This window comes from Centruroides sculpturatus, unplaced genomic scaffold (genome assembly GCF_000671375.1).
Source record: "Centruroides sculpturatus isolate CEXI.00-Female unplaced genomic scaffold, Cexi_2.0 scaffold622, whole genome shotgun sequence".
NCBI classification, from domain to species: domain Eukaryota; kingdom Metazoa; phylum Arthropoda; class Arachnida; order Scorpiones; family Buthidae; genus Centruroides; species Centruroides sculpturatus.
In genome coordinates, this window is record NW_019384842.1 from 361,377 (window position 1) to 381,900 (window position 20,524).

At 32.5% G+C, this 20,524-nt stretch overlaps 1 protein-coding gene and 1 long non-coding RNA gene across 3 annotated transcripts; one reads left to right on the forward strand and one right to left on the reverse strand.

Annotated features, from left to right (window-relative positions):
* Window positions 1–4,309: 4,309 nt before the first annotated feature.
* Window positions 4,310–7,842, forward strand: LOC111630321 (carboxypeptidase N subunit 2-like). 2 transcript variants are annotated; one of them, XM_023374408.1, is made up of 2 exons: window positions 4,310–4,880; window positions 6,421–7,842. In XM_023374408.1, the coding sequence occupies exons 1-2, from the start codon at window positions 4,581–4,583 to the stop codon at window positions 7,195–7,197; spliced, it is 1,077 nt and encodes a 358-aa protein (XP_023230176.1). In that variant the 5' UTR covers window positions 4,310–4,580; the 3' UTR covers window positions 7,198–7,842. The 2 variants fall into 2 exon arrangements, with proteins under 2 accessions (XP_023230176.1, XP_023230174.1); XM_023374406.1 differs by having other exon boundaries at window positions 4,311–4,886; window positions 6,427–7,842.
* A 1,956-nt stretch (window positions 7,843–9,798) lies between these two features.
* Window positions 9,799–20,500, reverse strand: LOC111630322. The gene is made up of 3 exons (XR_002757497.1): window positions 20,401–20,500; window positions 10,026–10,094; window positions 9,799–9,956 (listed from the first exon to the last, which is right to left on the reverse strand). It is a non-coding gene; the product is annotated as an uncharacterized LOC111630322 (long non-coding RNA).
* Window positions 20,501–20,524: the final 24 nt, after the last annotated feature.

Below are 20,524 nucleotides of genomic sequence, written 5' to 3' on the forward strand. Positions count from 1 at the left end.
AAAGGAAATATACTCGATTCCAAATTTGTACATGAAGATAAAAGAAATAGTAGAAGCCATTGAAGGAAACTATTCATGGATTTTCTTTCTTTGGACATCCGTTTTAGGAGTTTACTTAACAATAAGCCTATGCAATTTTGTACCTTCGGTCAACATCGCTAAATTTCAAGCAATTTCCTTTTTCTCTTACTGTATTTTTTCATTTATATTATATGCTGATGTTTGCATCAGTGCTTCGAGAGTAACTGAATCTGCTGCGAAATTTTCGTCCATAATCTATAAAAAATCGCTTTCTTGCAACGACAAACACATCCAAGAATATGCGTGCAGATTTTCTTCTAAATGCTTAGAAGAATTGCCTTCGTTTTCTGCTTGCAATGCCTTTAAAATAAATCGAACCCTAATCTTGACCATCGTCAGTATTGCTATTACTTATACAGCTATTGCTAGTCAATATGCTTGAAAAATTTTCAAATTCCGTATCAAAATAATATCATATAATCAATTGAGCACTGGTTTGATAGTCATGGTACTAAATCTAATACAAATTTTATCCTCAATATAGAAGAATACTAATGTAATTGTATTGAAAATAAGTCACTGCATTTATAGTATGGTATAAAAAGAACATTTAATACTCTTGCTCATGTAAATTCAATAATTCTGTGCTAGTGTAACATTTCAATCTAGTGTAAATGTATGTATTTTCATTTAACTTTCAGTATTTCTGCAGAAAAAATTGCTAATTTATTAATAAACTTTAATAGTGACCTTAATGTGTTTCATAGTCTTATATGAAAACATTAACTGATAAAGCAATTAGTGACTTGTTATACTTATTATGTAATTCGTACTAATATTACTGATCATTCGGTTAAATATTGTTAATAATAAGTATAATACAATTTATTCATTGTGTATTGATAGTTCTACTGTGCTGATTATTTCAAGATAAATTATATTTTGGGAAATTTTAATTAATAAAATGTGATGCTTCCGAAGGATCTGTAATAGGTCCATTACTTCTGTGACTTTTATTAATAATTTATCAGAACCAGAATTTTTAGTACTTGTAGGTGTTTATATGTATATTAAATGGCTATATAACAGAGATAATACAATTCCATGAAAAATTATTAAGAAATTGATTATTGGAAAATCATTTGATTTGTGATGGAAAAAAGCATCACAAATCAACTGTTGTATTTTTACATAGGTAAAAATTTAATGTAAAATGCTGTGTAAAACATTATGATGTAGGTTGTTGTAATGATTTATTGTGTAATTGCAGGCCCTTGACCTGGCCATATTCCAAAATCTTTTTTGATCTTGGAGCATGGCCTACCTATTTTAACGAAAGAATGAAATGGAACACTCAATTTCAGAAGTTATATAACCGTAGAGTTGTATTATATTCGTTAGCCCAAATTTTATCCAGTAAATTGTTACATTCTGTGTTTAAGGCAAGTTTGCAATGTGTACTATCGTATGATTATATATAGAGATTTCGGGTGGAACGTATTGTTTCCATTTGTTATAATTATTAAAATTACAGAGGTAGATTGTTGCACATGTGGAGGAGACAATAGAATAACATGGCAATTGTTATAGAGAAAATTGGATATTGCTCTTTCAGAAACTGTAAATGCTTTTCTCGTGTTAAAAATAATTTTATAATTGCTCGGATTCGTATTCTTTAGTTAAATATAAATCCAGAGCATTTGCAGAATTTTAAATTATTTCAATAAAATATTAATATCTTAATATATAAATTATCCACGTGGTATAATTTTATTAAGTATATTATCCCTGTAAATATAAGAAATTTATATTTAAGAGGATAAAATAATAATACAGTATATCGAAATATAATCTGGGTTTTGTCGGTTGACGTGTGTTAATGGTGTTTTGTATACCAGTCGACCCCCCTACAACACTGTTGATTATTCCGTTTTAAATGAATTTTATGTTGTACGAGTCACTTAGATTTTACAAATTCGTGAGCCGTTCATAGCCCGGTACACGTATTTGTAAAATCTAAGTGACTCATACAACATGGAATTCATATAAAACGGAATAATCAACAGTCTTATAGGGGGTGTCGACTGTAATTGTTTCAAAATTGGTTTAAGGTCATGTATAACATTTAGTTAATTGTTATTAATGAGGTCATTGTAAATATTTATATTCATGTTAAATAAATGCTCAATAGAAAGTTTATAGGGATGTCGATTAGATTGTAATTATATTAATAATAATAAACTTCGTAATGTCAAAAATCATTTCAAAATAAGAATTTTCGTCTGTCTAATAAGATTACGATTTTAGCATTTAGTACTGTTACGTTTTTCAAAATAGGTGATTTGGCTTTGGTGTGGTCATTTGGCCATACCAAAGTCAAATCACTACGGGCAACACTTATTAAAGTATGAGGGTTTACATTATAAAAGAGTAAGGTTACTTGGTCTGCTGCTTACATATGTTTGAAAATGGCCTTCATATAAATCACGCTGAAGCACACAGAAAAAATGCTTTATAATTGTGTCTTACATACATTAATAAATAGCAACAACTTCCTAATATATAAATCATTAAACAAGGCGAAATGATAAAGGCTGCCGGATGTAGCATTGGGAATCCGGGTTCAATTTCTAGTAAATTTGCTAATTTTTATGAGCTGTGGTCTTATCCTTTACCACCCAGTCTATGATGGGTTTCAATAATCATGTATTGTTTGATCACGTTAGTTTTTCTATAACAGAAACCACTAAAATTTAACAGCATTCATGCCCAAACATTCGAACTTCCTTGTAAAATTTCAAAAATTTTCGAGGAAAAAGCGCAGGAGTTAAGCTTCAAAGAGTGAATGAAATTGTTCCAGAAACACAAAAACACAAACAAACACCCACACAAAATAGTCCCCAAATTAATTTGAAACTAAATAATTTCCCCTCTTTTTTCTCGAAAATTTCTGAAATTTTGCAGGGAAGTTTGCGTGTTAAGGGGATCGATGATGATAAATTTTGGTGGTTAATGTTGGTGGTGGTGGGAGATAAGGGAATCACGTGTTGTATTCGGGGTGGGCTCGGAGTTAATGGGGATTTTGCACGTGATTAATTAACATTAGCATTTGCAAGTTTATAAAAACTTGCAAATGCTAATGTAAAAAATCTCATCTATAATCAAAATTAAGTGTTTTGCTATTTTATAATAATTAAAATATATAAAGTTTTTATAATAAAATCTCATAACCGTTGGCGCCACATTCAATTTTAGTTATTAATTAATTAATTAATAATACAAATGTTACTTTTAAAGTAAAATCTCATAATAGCCGGGAAAGTTACGCAACTCGTTGTTAGATTTTTTTTAAATTCAACTTTAACATATATATATATAACTATAACACAACGTAAACAATTTAATTATAGAAATTCCCAATTACAGTAGAGCCTCGTGTATCCGACTCAATTGGGGACTGGGGTTGGTCGGATAATTAAAAAGTCGGATAACCGAAAAGTTTGAAAAAATCCATTATTAGTGTAGTATATTATTATATCACATGTAGTTAGTATATTAGTATACCGCTATTAACCTACTTCGCGTTGAATTTTCCTCCATGTTAAGCCTATCAAATTTAAAAATAATAATAATAATCGTCGCTATTGTATCGTTAAAAATTAGAAAAATAAGCCTCGTTTAAATACTGGTTCCCTTTCATGGTCGATCCAGTGTTGCCAGCTAAAACACGTAAAATAATATTAAAGTAGTCAAGACATAGCCAAATATTGTAGCGCCACATCACTAGCGGACATTTGAAATTTGCCGACTAGGACGGTCGGTTAATCTGGGGTCGGATAATCGAGGCTCCACTGTACCTCAATTATTTGGAGAAAAATGAAAAACGAAAATATCCGTCTACTGTTATCAATTATAAGGTTGGGTTATCAACCACACACGCAAGGATATGTCGGGCCCGTCCCTCACCATCCGGTAGCCCCATTGTGGGCCTGGCCGAACCCATAATGGGCTTGCAAAAAGAGGTCCTCTTAGTGCTCACGGGGCAGCAAGAGTTAAAAAGAAACCACACACGCAAAACGTTTTAAAATGTCGAATTTATTAAATTCGGATGTTTGTAAATAATTTCTTTGAAGCCCAACAAATCGAAATTTAAATAATATTTTAAAACATTATTTTATTCTTGAAATTATATTTCGTTCAATTTGATAAAAGTCGACAAACCGGATATACTTATCAACGGAAATAACTAACAGGACGTTAATTTAACGGCATAATTATATGTTGTAACTAAGAGATAAAATATAATATAAAGGAGAAAGAGCGAAAAAAAGAGGAAAACACGTGGACATAGTGTTTTTTCCGATAGTAAATCGAAATGAAAAATCATTAGGAAGCCGTCAAGTCTTATGTGGAGTCAAGTCACAAGAGGAAACAGCAGTAAAAGCAGCAACAAATTGTTACTCTCTGGTGTTAACGAACATCCTATTATACAACGTGTTCGATTATATTAAATGAAATAAAAGAACCTATTAGAAGAAAGTCTGATAAAAGGAACGGCGATGTTTCCGCACAAGATTAGGTTCGTAATCTTTTTAAATTTGATGATATCGATAAATTGTTGTGAAGATTTCTGGAAGGATTGGTTTTCTTGTTCACCAGATAACACATGTTATCTATCCGAGAAGTCGAAGGCCGAAATCGTAGGAAATACCATGACAATCATGTGCGGGAAAGATCATATCGATTTACGTTTGATGCGATGTTTGGACACCAGAAATATTCAGAAATTACAAATTAATCATTGTCACGCAACACATTTCGATGTCAGAAGTTTTGTTTCCAGCGATGCCATCACCGAAGTCAACATTTTCACTACAACGCTTCCGAAGAACTTCGAAAGTATAGCGTTTACTGATATGCCATTACTAAAAACTGTCAAGATTTCGGGGACTTCAGAGCTAGTCAACTTGACTTTAGATAATCTTCCTTCTCTCATGGATTTGCGGGTACATAAATATTCTATTTATATGTATGAGGAGCGAGATTATTTGTATGGAGCATTGAACATTCCGCCTAAACTGTTTGATGAAGTTCCCAATCTTCGACGTTTGGATTTGAGTTACAATAACATTGATTCCCTTGATCAATCTGTCTTCAGCAAGCTCACTCAACTGGAATATCTGAATTTGGAGGGTAACGAAATAAAGGTATTACCCGGTAAACTGTTGAGAGGACTTTCGAATTTAAGAGTTATTTTTATTGCTTTTAACCGGGAATTAGATTCAATTCCATCCGGATTTCTGAAAGGATTGATCAACTTGACTGAATTTTATGCCGGACACTGTTCCTTGTCTGAAATTAAAGAAGATTTATTTACCGATGCGATTAACCTGGAGATCATAGATTTAGACAGGAACAAAATTGATCATCTGCCGTCTGAAGTTTTCAAAAATAATCAGAATCTACGAGAGTTACACTGTTACGGAAATAGAATACAACACTTCCAGAAGGAATTTTCGATGGACTTTCTAAATTGAAAACGATTGATTTGGGTAAAAATCGATTAGAAAATATTCCTGTAGATGTTTTTCGTAATTTGCCGAGTCTCGAAAATCTTAATTTAGCTGAAAATTAGATCACAAGTTTACCTGAAAATGTTTTTTCGCTTAAAAATTCAAGGAGTCTGAGAAGTATTTCGGGTGAAATTTTTGGCATCAGCAAACACCTGGGTTATGTCAATTTGGTAATACAAATTTAAGTGAATGGCCCGTGATAAATTGGGCAAAATACAACTTGACTTACGTTGATTTTTCATTCAATCATTTTGAAATTGTAAAATTTCTAATTTATACACCAAATTCCATGACATTTAAATTATCTGACTGCAAAATAAAAATTGTTTACATCGACGATGAGAAAAATACGGATTCAACACGCCTACTTATGATTTGAGCAATAATCCAATTTATTCTTTAGAAAGAATTCAAAACACATATTAACTTGTGCAGATGAATATGTATTTTGTATTTATATGTTTGTATTTGGTTCCTTTCTTAATATATTCCTATATTTTTTTGCTATAAAAAAAATCAGCGAATGTGAAGTATGTGTGAGCGATTTGTTTTGCTTCCTGATCCACTGTTGATTGCTTTGTTATTTGTTCTTAAAACAAATCGTTGCCTATTTTGAAATGTAATTTAGTTATATATAATTTTTAAGTTTTGCTTTCAATTAATAAAACGTTTATTAAATAGTGAAAATTTGTAAAACGAAACAATTGTGAGTAATGAAATTTATTTTAATTGGCAAATACAGAGAACGAATGCATTATAGTAAGCATCTCCTGTAGCGAATCCGTAACGCTTTATTTTGATTCCGCACTCAATGGCCATCACCGAAGTCAACATTTTCACTACAACGCTTCCGAAGAACTTCGAAAGTATAGCGTTTACTGATATGCCATTACTAAAAACTGTCAAGATTTCGGGGACTTCAGAGCTAGTCAACTTGACTTTAGATAATCTTCCTTCTCTCATGGATTTGCGGGTACATAAATATTCTATTTATATGTATGAGGAGCGAGATTATTTGTATGGAGCATTGAACATTCCGCCTAAACTGTTTGATGAAGTTCCCAATCTTCGACGTTTGGATTTGAGTTACAATAACATTGATTCCCTTGATCAATCTGTCTTCAGCAAGCTCACTCAACTGGAACATCTGGATTTGGAGGGTAACGAAATAAAGGTATTACCCGGTAAACTGTTGAGAGGACTTTCGAATTTAAGAGTTATTTTTATTGCTTTTAACCGGGAATTAGATTCAATTCCATCCGGATTTCTGAAGGGATTGATCAACTTGACTGAATTTTATGCCGGAAACTGTTCCTTGTCTAAAATTAAAGAAGATTTATTTACCGATGCGATTAACCTGGAGATCATAGATTTAGACAGGAACAAAATTGATCATCTGCCGTCTGAAGTTTTCAAAAATAATCAGAATCTACGAGAGTTACACTGTTACGGAAATAGAATAGCAACACTTCCAGAAGGAATTTTCGATGGACTTTCTAAATTGAAAACGATTGATTTGGGTAAAAATCGATTAGAAAATATTCCTGTAGATGTTTTTCGTAATTTGCCGAGTCTCGAAAATCTTAATTTAGCTGAAAATTAGATCACAAGTTTACCTGAAAATGTTTTTTCGCTTAAAAATTCAAGGAGTCTGAGAAGTATTTCGGGTGAAATTTCGGGTGGCATCAGCAAACACCTGGGTTATGTCAATTTGGTAATACAAATTTAAGTGAATGGCCCGTGATAAATTGGGCAAAATACAACTTGACTTACGTTGATTTTTCATTCAATCATTTTGAAATTGTAAAATTTCTAATTTATACACCAAATTCCATGACATTTAAATTATCTGACTGCAAAATAAAAATTGTTTACATCGACGATGAGAAAAATACGGATTCAACACGCCTACTTATGATTTGAGCAATAATCCAATTTATTCTTTAGAAAGAATTCAAAACACATATTAACTTGTGCAGATGAATATGTATTTTGTATTTATATGTTTGTATTTGGTTCCTTTCTTAATATATTCCTATATTTTTTTGCTATAAAAAAAATCAGCGAATGTGAAGTATGTGTGAGCGATTTGTTTTGCTTCCTGATCCACTGTTGATTGCTTTGTTATTTGTTCTTAAAACAAATCGTTGCCTATTTTGAAATGTAATTTAGTTATATATAATTTTTAAGTTTTGCTTTCAATTAATAAAACGTTTATTAAATAGTGAAAATTTGTAAAACGAAACAATTGTGAGTAATGAAATTTATTTTAATTGGCAAATACAGAGAACGAATGCATTATAGTAAGCATCTCCTGTAGCGAATCCGTAACGCTTTACATTGAGTGCGGAATCAAAACAATACGCTGAGAAAAAACAGATTTTTATTACCTGTGGTACCCGGTTTTACTCGTAGAAATTTCCAGCAGAAAGGTGTACCTGCACACCGTTAAATCTGCCCATAAGCAATATCTATGTTGATACTCGGTTAATATCATCTGATATACAGTGGACCCGCCTATAACACTGATGATTATTCCGTGTTATATGAATTCCATGTTGTACGAGTCACTTAGATTTTACAAATACGTGAGCGGTTCGCAGCCCGGCACACGTATTTGTAAAATCTAAGTGAATCGTACAACATGGAATTCATATAAAACGGAATAATCATCAGTGTTATAGGGGGTCGACTGGTACTGTATTAGTAGCACGGATATACTGCACTTGCTCCGCTCCTGTATCATCAGAGACGTTCTCTGATTGGTTGTTGGTGGAAACGGTTTGTCGTGTTTACAAAAACTAATGTTTCCAAACTTCCTTTTCGGGTAAATACGTTTTGTGACGTCAAAACCGGCCAACGTTGCGCAGAGAATACAGTGTACGTTTCAGTTTGGAGCCGCAAATCCCGACCTTCTCCGATATTCGATTTTTGTTCGAATGACGTTCATAAACGTAAAACAAATTTATTTTCGTGTGATTTAAATATTGATTTCCCTGTATTCACTAATAGCGAAAAATACTAGAATCGAAGCTATTAACATGGCGTTTTGTGCATTGTGGTTGAAAAAGTTGAAAACATTGCTCGTGGTATTGTTTATAGCAATTTCAGAAATACTTACTGTTTTAATAAATAACTTGATTTCGTCGTGAATATTTTTAACAGCACAATAATATTTTTGCACATTGGCACGCAACATTTGGTGTTGCTTACAAATGTTCTAAAGTAAGGGTGACTTAAGTTTTCTAAACACAAAAAGTTAAAAAAAATGGATAGTTGCCATCAAAAGAGAAGAATGGAAATCTAAGAAACCAAGCATACTGTGCAGAGTACATTTTACATTTAATCCTGAAGTAAATCTCAGGAGAAGTTCTAAAAAGTTTGTGATTCTTTTTATGTTACTGGACAGAACTTAAGTTTTTAGTGGTGTGTTCAATGTTGAAGTAATCTATTGAGACTGTATTAAGAAAGATTATATATTAAGTGATATGCCAAATATACGATCGTTTCAATGTAACTTAATTTCCTTATTTGTTAACAGGATGATAATTAGAAAAAAACAAGAACAATACTCGAAATAAGTAACTAAATTGCGTAAGAGCTTGCTTTCTGTCCAGTCTATTGCTGAATTAATTATCTCAGTGTAATCAAAGTATGTACTTTAAGAGATTGTCGACTGAAAAATTCAAATCAATTGTAAGTATTATTACTTCGAATGTAGCCGCTTGTACATTTTCTATTCTTTTCCAAAACACCGCTCAGTTGCAGCATAGAAGAGAAAATGGAATAAAGAGCGCTTACTACGTGCAAGAAAAAGAAAGAAATTACTTTTAACAAACTAATACAGTAGAACGTCGATTATCCGAAAGTCAATCATCCGAAATAATTCCAGTCGGCAAATTTAAATTTTCGCCAGTGCTGTGGCGCTGCAATCTTTGGCTATGTCTTGAGCTACTCAAATATTTTACGTTTTTGATACTAAATTAACTTCTGAAGTATAATTTTTTATTGTTTTTATATTTTTCAATATATTTATTTTGTTCGTACAAAATAAAAAAAAATACTTTTTAACGATACAATAGTCTTCGTTAGGCTTAACAGCGATGAAAATTCAACGCAAGGCGACACGCAACGGAGAAAAATGTCAAGATGGGATAAGTTAATATATTTTTTCGTGCATAATCGGTTATCCGAAACGCCGATCTTCCGAACAGCCCAGTTCCCAATTGATTCGGATAATCGACGCTCTACTGTAATAACATTTCGTACTTACTCTTATCAAGAAATTTCTCTTTATGAAGAAGAAATCGTCAACAGAGATTACCATTGGTAGTCCTTTAAATCTTTTCATAAACCAGTTATCTACGCAAAAGTGTGGCATTTCATTAAATTAGAACACGAAAACTTATAAAATGGGAATTATAATCTTACCTTAAACATGAATTCTGAAGTTAATTCAGCAGAATACATTTTACAAACTGAACTGAAATCGTCGTGAATCTGAAATTATAAGATACAGTAATTAAGAAATAATAAATAGAATTATCATAGCGATTTTTATAATTATCCATGGTAAAGATTTCGAGAAAAATCCCTATTGGGTAAGCACGTATTTAAGAGGAAATTTTCAAAAGGAAACAGTAATAACACTGTAAAGCGAAAGAATATTTATTTGTTTATACTTTAACACAGCATCAGAAGTCACGGTAATGATTCCCTGCCAAGTAATAATGTCACTGACTGACTATATATTGGAATCAAAATTGCCGATTTTTGGGAGTCGATTTCTCCGCTCCCCAAATATTTAAAGTAAGTCCGAATACCTCGTTCGAAAGATAATTGCTTTCTTAGATGGTGGGCAAAATTTCAAGAATTTCTATAGAGAGATTGACGAAATATAAGCAATTGAAAAGCGCTAAAATCTGAAAAAAACTTCATTTTTTTTCACCCAGTACTGCAGACGCTCATAGAGAAAAATCTAATGAATCTAGAAAGCTCAAATTTTAAACTTTTAAGCCTTTCTCGCTATCAGTGAGGTACTGGCAAAACTTCTGGTTCGATAGGTCAAAGTTCACGGGGTTTCCCATAGAGCTAACTCAGTTTTACGACTTAATTTTATGCTTATAAAGATAAAATTGCACGGAAACAAATGAATTTTATTCAAAATGTTATTTAGAATTACAAAAACTCAAATTTATGCCAATTAAAACTTTTTATAACGAATTTAGAAGGACGACAGTGAGAATTTATAGGTCTGCATTTTTTTTTTCAAATTGCAACCTAATTAATCTGAAAATTGAAGTGGAATATGAGTAAATCAATTCCGCTGATAACATGTGGAATGTTTTATTTTAAAATTCTTAATTTTCAAAAATAGTGTTTCACATAAAACAGAACACGAATCCCACTCAGGAATAAAATGACCTCAGAGCTAGAATTCAATTAAGAAAATAGCCTACTGATTTTACATCTGTGGTTCAAAGAACAAATTTTCAAGCAATCACAATACTGTATAAGTTCATAATTAAATGCTATGAGTATCATTCAATATAATACATTGTATTCAAATAAATCAAATACAGCATCAATATTCACTTTTAACATTGCATTTGATAGTAACCAAGATCTAATAACCGTTCCAAAATCAAACACTAAAGAAGCCAAAATAATAAATATTCGAAAGTTGAAATTCTTCTGCTAAAAAATAACTCCGTATGTAAACAAACAAGTGACGTAAAGAAAATGAGTGTAAATTAAAGGAATCAGCCAATAAAACGCTTCGTTGACCATTTCATAAACTTCCCATAGCTCTGTTTTTCTTCATAATGACTTGTAACTGGATTGTCAACCTGCCCATTCGAATCTTTGTATCTTTTAATTATTTGGATAAATTCACAAAACTTTTCGACCAAACAAATACAGACAAGCCAGAAATCAGTAAAATAGACAGGATTTGTCGTGCTGTGTATAGATGACATATGGTTGAATTAATAGAACAAGTTTCTGCTTCGAAATCGCTTCCATTTTGTTTTTTTATCTCCCAGTAAAATATTTATTAAAGACAATTAAAGACAATACCAACGAAGAATAGAAGACGAAAGTTAAATACGCAAATAAACTCTTTCCTATACGATTTGCAATTTTGTATTCTTCTTCGTAAATATATTTCGAGTAATGAAAATTCAACTTTCTTCTTTTTAAGATGCTAAATTGTAGAAAAAAATACACAGAAATAAATAGAAGGATCTATTCATTTCTGTGCTCTTTAACCATCTTCATCATAATAATCTGGTAATAAAACTGTTAAAAGAAATTTGAGACTATTTAGCCAAAGATATACTTCAATTAAATTCGCATAAAATTTGAAATATTTTGACGAAGAACGTTTCCTTTTTCTCTTGTTCATTCCCTCTATGCATTGGCACAAATCGACCAAATCTATTCCGTATACTTTTACAGTAGAGAAAATAGGACCAAATAAGTATAATGGGCACTGTTTCATCTTTAAACATTTCACTAATTTTTGAAGAAAGATTTTGATTTTTTCTTATATAATATTATTGTATCATAAAATATTTTAATGTTTTATACGATGATATATTCATTCACTACATTTTCTTTATTAAAATGTTCCTTCTCTTCGGCATCTTTTCAGTTTTTGAATTCTCAGAACGAATAATCATTCAGGGCATTATCTAAATAACAATTCTTCAAAGCATGTATTTATACGTGTTTGTCGGTGTTGGCGTTTATTTGTTTAATATCTCAGGATAGTGTAATGAATAAGTAAGGAAATTTTGTTCGGTAGCTTGAGTATAAGGGGTATTGATGTTAGTATATTTTGGTAGTTTTTGGTCAAGAAGGTGGGGAGATAGAGAGGATCATTTGTCATATCTCGATTGGATCGGACTTAATGAAGATTTTGACCGTTATTAGCATTAATATCTTTTCATAAAACTTATCTCTACCCTCGAAATCAATCTTTTTTCATTTTGTTAAATTAATAATATAAAAGTTATTTTAAAACAAAATCTTATAAAAAATGGCGCCACAGACAATTTTAATTTTGTGGCAATACATCTATGTTTTTTGTGGGAAAGTTACGAAACTCGTTACGGAATTTTTTTCCTATATTAAATTATATTTAATAAATAATAATAATAATTAAATTACTAAAGATATCGATCATGAATAGCGAAATGAAAATGTATATATTTATATTACTATATATTTTAAAAATGGTAATGTAATTGTTCCCTAAAGATGTAGAGATACTTAACCGTACAACACTACTGAATTAGTAATGTCATTCACTACCAGGCCGAAAAATTCGTACTGTAATTATACGTGACATAGAGACTAAATTTAGATTTAGTAATAAATCAATATTTTAATGGTAAAACTGTTGTTTTTAAAGATTGAATTTTAAATTTTCTACATTACAACGATTATTATACGAGACGAGAAATTGATAAATACCAACGAATTAATTAACAGAGTTAATGTAACTTACATTAAATTTACTACAGGAAGAATATATATTAATATTTCAAAAGAATTTGATGAATGTCGCTCATTATATTAAATATTTTATATTTAGTGATGCTTAATTAATTCCTCGAATACTTGAAAGTTTATAAATTATTCCCTGAAAGTTGTAGTAGAAATTATGCATCGATCTATGCTACTGCATTCACGGCTGCTGCATTTATAATGCTGGGCTGCAATTATTAATTTATTTAACTTAAAATATATGCTCTCCACCTGAAATTAATAGTGGCTTGTTCCTGTTCATCATACTTTCCCTTTAACAATAGAAACGTGCCAGTTATGTATCTAATACCTTTTGAAGAAATTTTTTTGAATTGAAATAACGGGACTTCATCATTCTCGGCATCTCTAGCAGATGGGGATAAAAATATAGGCCTAATGCTTTTTCTATGGTAGAAAATATTCCAAAATTTCATTTAATTTAATTGCATCAATAAAAAATTAAAACATATAACATTAAAATGGATTGTAATATTACAGCAAAAAGTGATGAATATTATAAATATTTTAATGATTCCTATAAAAGAAAGTTACACATATGCAAGTACCAAAGGTCAATTTTTAAATGAATATTTTTGATCTACAAACAGATACTTTGCTTCACAAATTTACAAATTATATTATTTTTCAAATACTGTAAACTAAACATTGTTTACGCTAACACTACATAGACTAAATAAACTAAAACAGATAAAGTAAACATTGGGTACTCACCTTTAACATTGCATTTGACAGTAACCAAGATACAAAAATGACACCAAAATCATATATTATAGAAATAATTAAAACAATTATTCGAATGTTGAAATTCATCTGTCCAAAAATCGCTCCGTAAGTAAAGAAACAAGAGGCGTAAAGAAAATAAGTGTAATTTAAAGGAATCAGCCAATAAAATGTTTCGTTGACCATTTGATAAATTTCCCATAGCTCTGTGTGCTTTTCCATAATGGCTTGTAATCGACTTGTCAACATGCCCATTCGAATGTTAGTCTCTTTTAATTCTTCGGATAAATTCACAAATCTCTTCGACCAAACAAATATACATAAGCCAAAATATAGCAGAAGAGATAGATCTTGTCCTACTGCATACAGAAGCCACGTTGCTTCGTTAACAGAACACGACAATGCTTCGAAATCGCTTCCATTTTGTTTCTTTATCTCCACGTAAATTAGTAACGACGTCATTGAGCCCATTAATAGCCACGCAAAGAAAGCAAAAGTTAAATATACAAGTAAACTCATTTCTATACGATTTGCAATTTTGTATTCTTCTTCGTAATTATATTTCGAGTAATGTAAATTTAATTTTCTTCTTTTTAAGATGCTAAATTGTAGAGAAACATACACAGAAATGAATAGAAGAATCAACGAAGCTAGATTGGAATGCTTTTCAAACATCTTTATTCCTCGAAGGCAATAATAATCTGGTATTAAAATTAGTAAGACAAATTCCACATTTTTCAACCAAACATATGCTTTGATTAAATTAGCATAAAATTTGAAATACTTTGACGAACATTTCCTTTCTCTGTTCTTCTGTTGCTCCAGGCATTGGCACGAATCGAGCAAATCTATTCCAAATACTTTTACGGTGGAAAAAATGGGACCAAATAAGTATAATGGGCAAGACTTCATCTTTTCTCCAAAAGAACGTTTGCGAAATTTCAAAAATTGACTTATTTTCTATTGGCTATTACACGTGTTTTAATGTTATCTTCCTTTCTGATTGTTCTTGTCTTTAAAATATTATTGTATGAGCTTCTCTCGGTATCAGACATTTGTAAGAGATTATAGGAAATTTACCATTTATGTAAGGAGTGTACAATGGTTGACACATAATTAAATTTGCTTGCTGAATTAATTAGAAAATTTTATTCCACTGAAACTGTTTACTCTTGTAAACAATTTTCTCCGTTAATATTAATTAGTAAACGATGTTTAATTTAATGTTTAATTTGATTAAATTACGTTTAATCAAGAATCGTAATTCGATTTTTTGAACATATTTCTAAATTGTTCCAAAAATCCAATTGTCTGATAAAATTTGATATTGTGTGTGTTAAATATTCAGTTCAGTTTCTTCGAGTGTCATAACTTTCGAAAGAATCTTGCAGATTAGGCATTTATCAATGAAACAGCTTTACAACACAGGCTCGTTTAGGCACGGTCTTGTCCATCGATACCGATCTGTAAAAACTCGAACGGCATTTCATGCCATAGGCAGTGAATTGCTATACACAGGAATTGCGCATTGTATGGTTTCTGCATGCACTAAGTATCGTTTGCAGTTGGCAGCACCGCATTACGCCTATTAGCGAGTTATGAAGTAACATTTTTCCACAAAAATCTTTTCTGCATGTTCATATTTTTCAGTAATGTAAATTTGGTTAAGTTTCAACTGCTACATATAATTCCTACAGACAGCATTGATTCAAAATGCTTTAAGACGAACAATCATTTATTGTGACATTGTCACAATGCATGGATGCAATTTTGAATTTAAAATATATGCTCTCCATCTAAATTAGTGGTGGCTTGCCCCTGTACATCATACTTTTTCTGTGAGCAATAGAGTAATGCCAGTCATCTAACTCCTTCCAGGGAAAAATTTTTGAATTAAAATAACGTGACTTCCGATACAAATCCGAAGTTCGTATATAGTTAATTAGGACCACCTGCCCCAAGCTTTCCAATATCTGGTCTGGACTTTCATTTATCTGTCAAGTTCACCCCTTATAAAAACAAAACGGTTCCTTGAACAGGAGGAAGCGGGTCGGCGCAGATGAGTCTGAAAGACGATGCTTTCAGAGAGGAATTTTGGGCGAGGAGGAAAAAAGCTATCGGATGGACTGGTAGAGATGGCAGACCTCGTGGTTGCGTTGGTGTTGTTCTTGTATGTTAAATGTTTTTTGTGTCGAGAAATAAATGTGTTCACGAGGTGCATCGTCTGACTTAATTAAGGAGCCAGGACTATAGTCCCTCAGAATGGTGCAGTCTACAGGATTAAGTCAAGAGCGATGTAGTGTTGGGACGTCTTTCTTCAGAAAATTACAGCAGTTGGTCCAGCGAGAACGTTTCCTTTCTATCCCAGGGCATTTATACGGATAGTTTCTTTTTGGTGTATATCTATTGATACGAGTCATACGACATCGAGGAATAGGGCACTCATAATTATATATTCAATAATTTAGAGTCTTGAGATTGCTGTCGTTGTCTGGTAAGCTTATAAATATGTTCAAAGAGGATTGATAAATAAAGGTTCAGAGTAGCAAACAGAAATAAGCTTAACTCGAAGGATTTGTCATAAAAGAACTTCTTGCCTCGAAAATTGTTGAAAGTGCTATCTCAAATACAATAGTATTTTAGTAATGATTCTGTTATATCTACTACTGTATTTGAGATATTACTTTCATCGAAAGATTTGGTTACGGAAGTGAGTGGATGAGCAATGGGAAAGAAACAAAGATTGGAGAATCTCCTTAGGAATTGCCTCAGAGAAGACAAACGAATTAACGCTGTGAACTGAAGAGATTACAAATAGAATGGGAAAGGGAAAGCTTGTTGGAAAAAGAGAAGCTCGCGCTCGAACGTCAGAAAAGGCAGAGCGAGAACACGAAATTAGGCTTAAGGAACTTAGGCTTAAGGCCAGTCATAACTACAAAGGCGGGCTTCAGTCAACCGCAAGTCAGGAAATGGTGGACAACGTTGTTATGAAATATTTAAATTTGATGAAAGATATTCCATTGAAATGTTTTCTTTTAAAAACCGTCAAATCTTTCTGGAGGAACCTGTAGCCATATATACTTCATTACAATGTTGTACCATTATTTCTGGAAATGAACATTTTTCATTCAAACTCACGTTCCAATAATTTTCTTTCTTTATCCACACACTAATTTCTTTACACAAGCAATGTTTTTAGTTAGGTCCCACTATGATGGTCTTACCTTTCAGAGACATCTATAAAATTAAAATTCAACAAACTAATAGCAAATAGCCACGCCAATTAAAGCATTAGCCTGCAGCTCCAGACAAAATCAAATACAGGCAAGCAATCACTGGAATTTTCCATTTGATTTTCTGACCTGGATGTAAAGTTCAATCTGTCACCACTATTATTGCCCCGCCCAAATCCACGATAGTTATGATTAATTAAAAAGGATCTTAATGACACAACAGAAAGAGCAATAATAAAAAAAATCAACAAATCTTTCCGACTGTTACGAGAGAAAAATCAATGTCTTTGTTATCATTTAAAGTATTCCTGTTGATAACAGCCATAGCTGTAATAAAAGTCAGTACAGAAATGTTCTTTCACTTTCATCTTTACTGGCAGTGCAACATAAGTGATTACAAGAAAATGACAACACAAGTTGTCCAGATACAAAGTGGATGCTGTTTGGTTTGTTTGATGGAATTCAGCAATGCAACACTCGAATATTTCCATATCTCATTAAGATGAGTGCCTCCTGGAAGGACTTATTTGAAGGAAACTGATCCCTACTAACAGTAGGTGTTAGACCATGAAATTTATGCATGGCCAGCTCATTAGTGAGACTGAACCTGCAACCAACTACCAGCATTCAGTGGTTTATCCATTCAACCATCATAAGGTGAACGTAATTTAGTGGTCACACATTCCAATAAGGATAGAAAATTATCTCCTCTCAATATTTTTACAAATCTGGAAGTTTTAATACTTACCTATTTACCAGTAGTTCATTAAAGGCTATATGGCTATTACTACCAAGATAGCTGATGCGATCATGGCTTGGCAGTAACAGCCATAAAGGCATACTGGCCAGATGACTGAGCAATCAAGGTGGCATCATACTGCTCTAGGGGACCCGGGATCAAATACAAAAAAGCCCCAGGAATTTTTCTGGGAGTGGTCCATTCACATATGTTGGGCCCTGTCCCTCACCACCCAGCCACCTCATTGTGGGCCTGGCTGAACCCATAATGGGCATGCTAAAAGAGGCTCTCTTAATGTAAGCAGAGAGTTAAAAAAGCATACAGACATAGTAATCTGTGGCGTGCGATCATTGGAAGCTGTGGAAGCGTCGCTTCCCTTGTATTTTGTAAAAAATAAGTACATATTTTATATACAATTAAAATTAATATTTTATTATAACCGCATTATGTATCTTATTACAAATTTCTATACTACACGTGAAAAAAACGATAAGATTGCTATTGTATATTCAAATATTAGTGGCGGAATGGAAGCGCTATATTGTCAGCTTGCAAACAGCCAAGATTATACTCATTCGCGCATGCGCTTTACAGAGCACCAACCTCACTCGGTTTAGCTGGTGGAAGCTACACATACCAAGGTCCTAGATTATAACGCTTCCAATTCTATCCAGGACCGATTCTGGGCTGTTAAACAAAACCTTAACCGAACCAATCTCTAGCCGAGTACAATGGGGACTGGTTTCTTCGTAATATTAGACGTAATAAAGACAGAAATTTTCCCAGTTCAACGAGAGTGACCGAAAAGTTGTAAATGTTGGAAATTTCCGTGGACTCCTGGTCTTAAAACGAATTAATTAGAAAATAAATGATTTTTAAGTTTAACAAATTTACATTTTTATAGCTATGGTGAGAAACATTTTAAATCTACAACAATCCTGTCGCGTCCTTTGAGATATACTAGTGATGCGACAAAAGAGGCATTTGACATTAACCTGTTTCAGCACCCTCGGGATTTGGCACGCTTGCATTCACTGCAAACCTCCAAGACTGTCTCTGGTTCCATCCACGAGCCACTGGTAGAGAGCAATTTAACTAAGTCAGTGGTTCTTAACCTGTGGTCCGTGGACCACTGGTGTTCCCTGAAAGCATCCGAAGTGGTCCGCGAAAGTTATCCCAAAATTATTAAATAAATGACGACGCGTTGATGACAATGCGCAGTACGTCAAGGTTAGAGCCTATAGCGGACTGGGCTGGGGTATGGTGCGCGGTCAGAAAATATGAAACTGGAAGTCACTAGCAATAAATTTGCATTTGAAGATAAAATCAGTGCGTATATCGCTAAAATCGACCTATGGATCAGCAAAGTCGAAAGAGAGAATATTTCTGCGTTTGATACATTGAACCCAATTATTGATTGACAGTGTGCTGAGATTAAAGGACGAATACAAAAGAACATTACATTCCATTTGCAAAGCTTGTAAAATGAATTTAATCGCTATTTTCCTGACTGCAAGGACAAAGATATTCGGAAACTGATTTGCAATCCTTTCATAGTCAACATTTCTGAGGTGACGGATGAAATACAAAAAAAGTTAATTGAAATGCAAAATGAAAGTAACTGCTAAGATATATTCGAGACAGGAATTAATCTTAAAGATTTTTGGAGCCAAAAAGCTATTGCTTTCCCTAAAATTCGAGAAATTGCTTTACAGTGCCTAACTTTATTTTCAACCACATATGCGAGCAAGGATTCTCAGTGCTTTTGATAATTAAAAATAAACATCGAAATCGGTTGGATGACAGTGCCGACATGCGTTTCCTTTGAGTAGAACTGAACCAAGAATTCAGCAGCTGGTAAACAGTATGCAGTCACAAAAATCGCACTAAAATAATGTAATTAATGTAAAACTTTCGCAAATAATATAATACTTTTGGTTCCGAATAATTTTCTACGTGTTCAATTTATAGAACAACCTTATAAGAACCTATATTACTGCCAAACAGCTCGTGGTCCATGACAAGACAAAAATTTTGATAAATGGTCCCTCATCACTAAAAGGTTAAGAACCACTGGTTTNATGTACGAAAAAATATATTAATCTATCCCATGTTGAAATTTCGTCGATGTTAAGCCTAACGTAAACTTTTTAAAATAATAATCGTGGCTATTGTATCGTTAAAAATGGTTTCTTTATGTTTTACAAACGAAATAAATACATTGAAAAATATAAAAAGAAATAAAAATTATACTTTAGGCCGACTGGAATTCTTTCGGATAACCGACGGTCTACTGTATATAATAGAAAATTTAATTCTTGAAAAACGTTTTTAAAGACGAGAAAATTTAATTAATATTTTAAAATTATACGTAAATGCGCCATCTTGCCCCACCCGTGGGGTAAGACGGGAATATTATTTTTATATACAAGAAAAACAAATTAAAATGGTTAAACTGTCGTTTTCTTCAATATTGGCACAATAACAATGCGCCCATTTATCACAGCGGCTACATTTATTATTATTTTCCGAATAAATAAATATAAAAGTTTCAACTTACTCGTACTTACTGTACCAGACGATAGTCACTTCGCGCATGCTCAGTTTCGCTATTTTGTAAGCAGACGATATTTGCTTTGGTCAGAGTTGGTAGATTAACTGGTCTTTCGACTAATAGTTCAAAC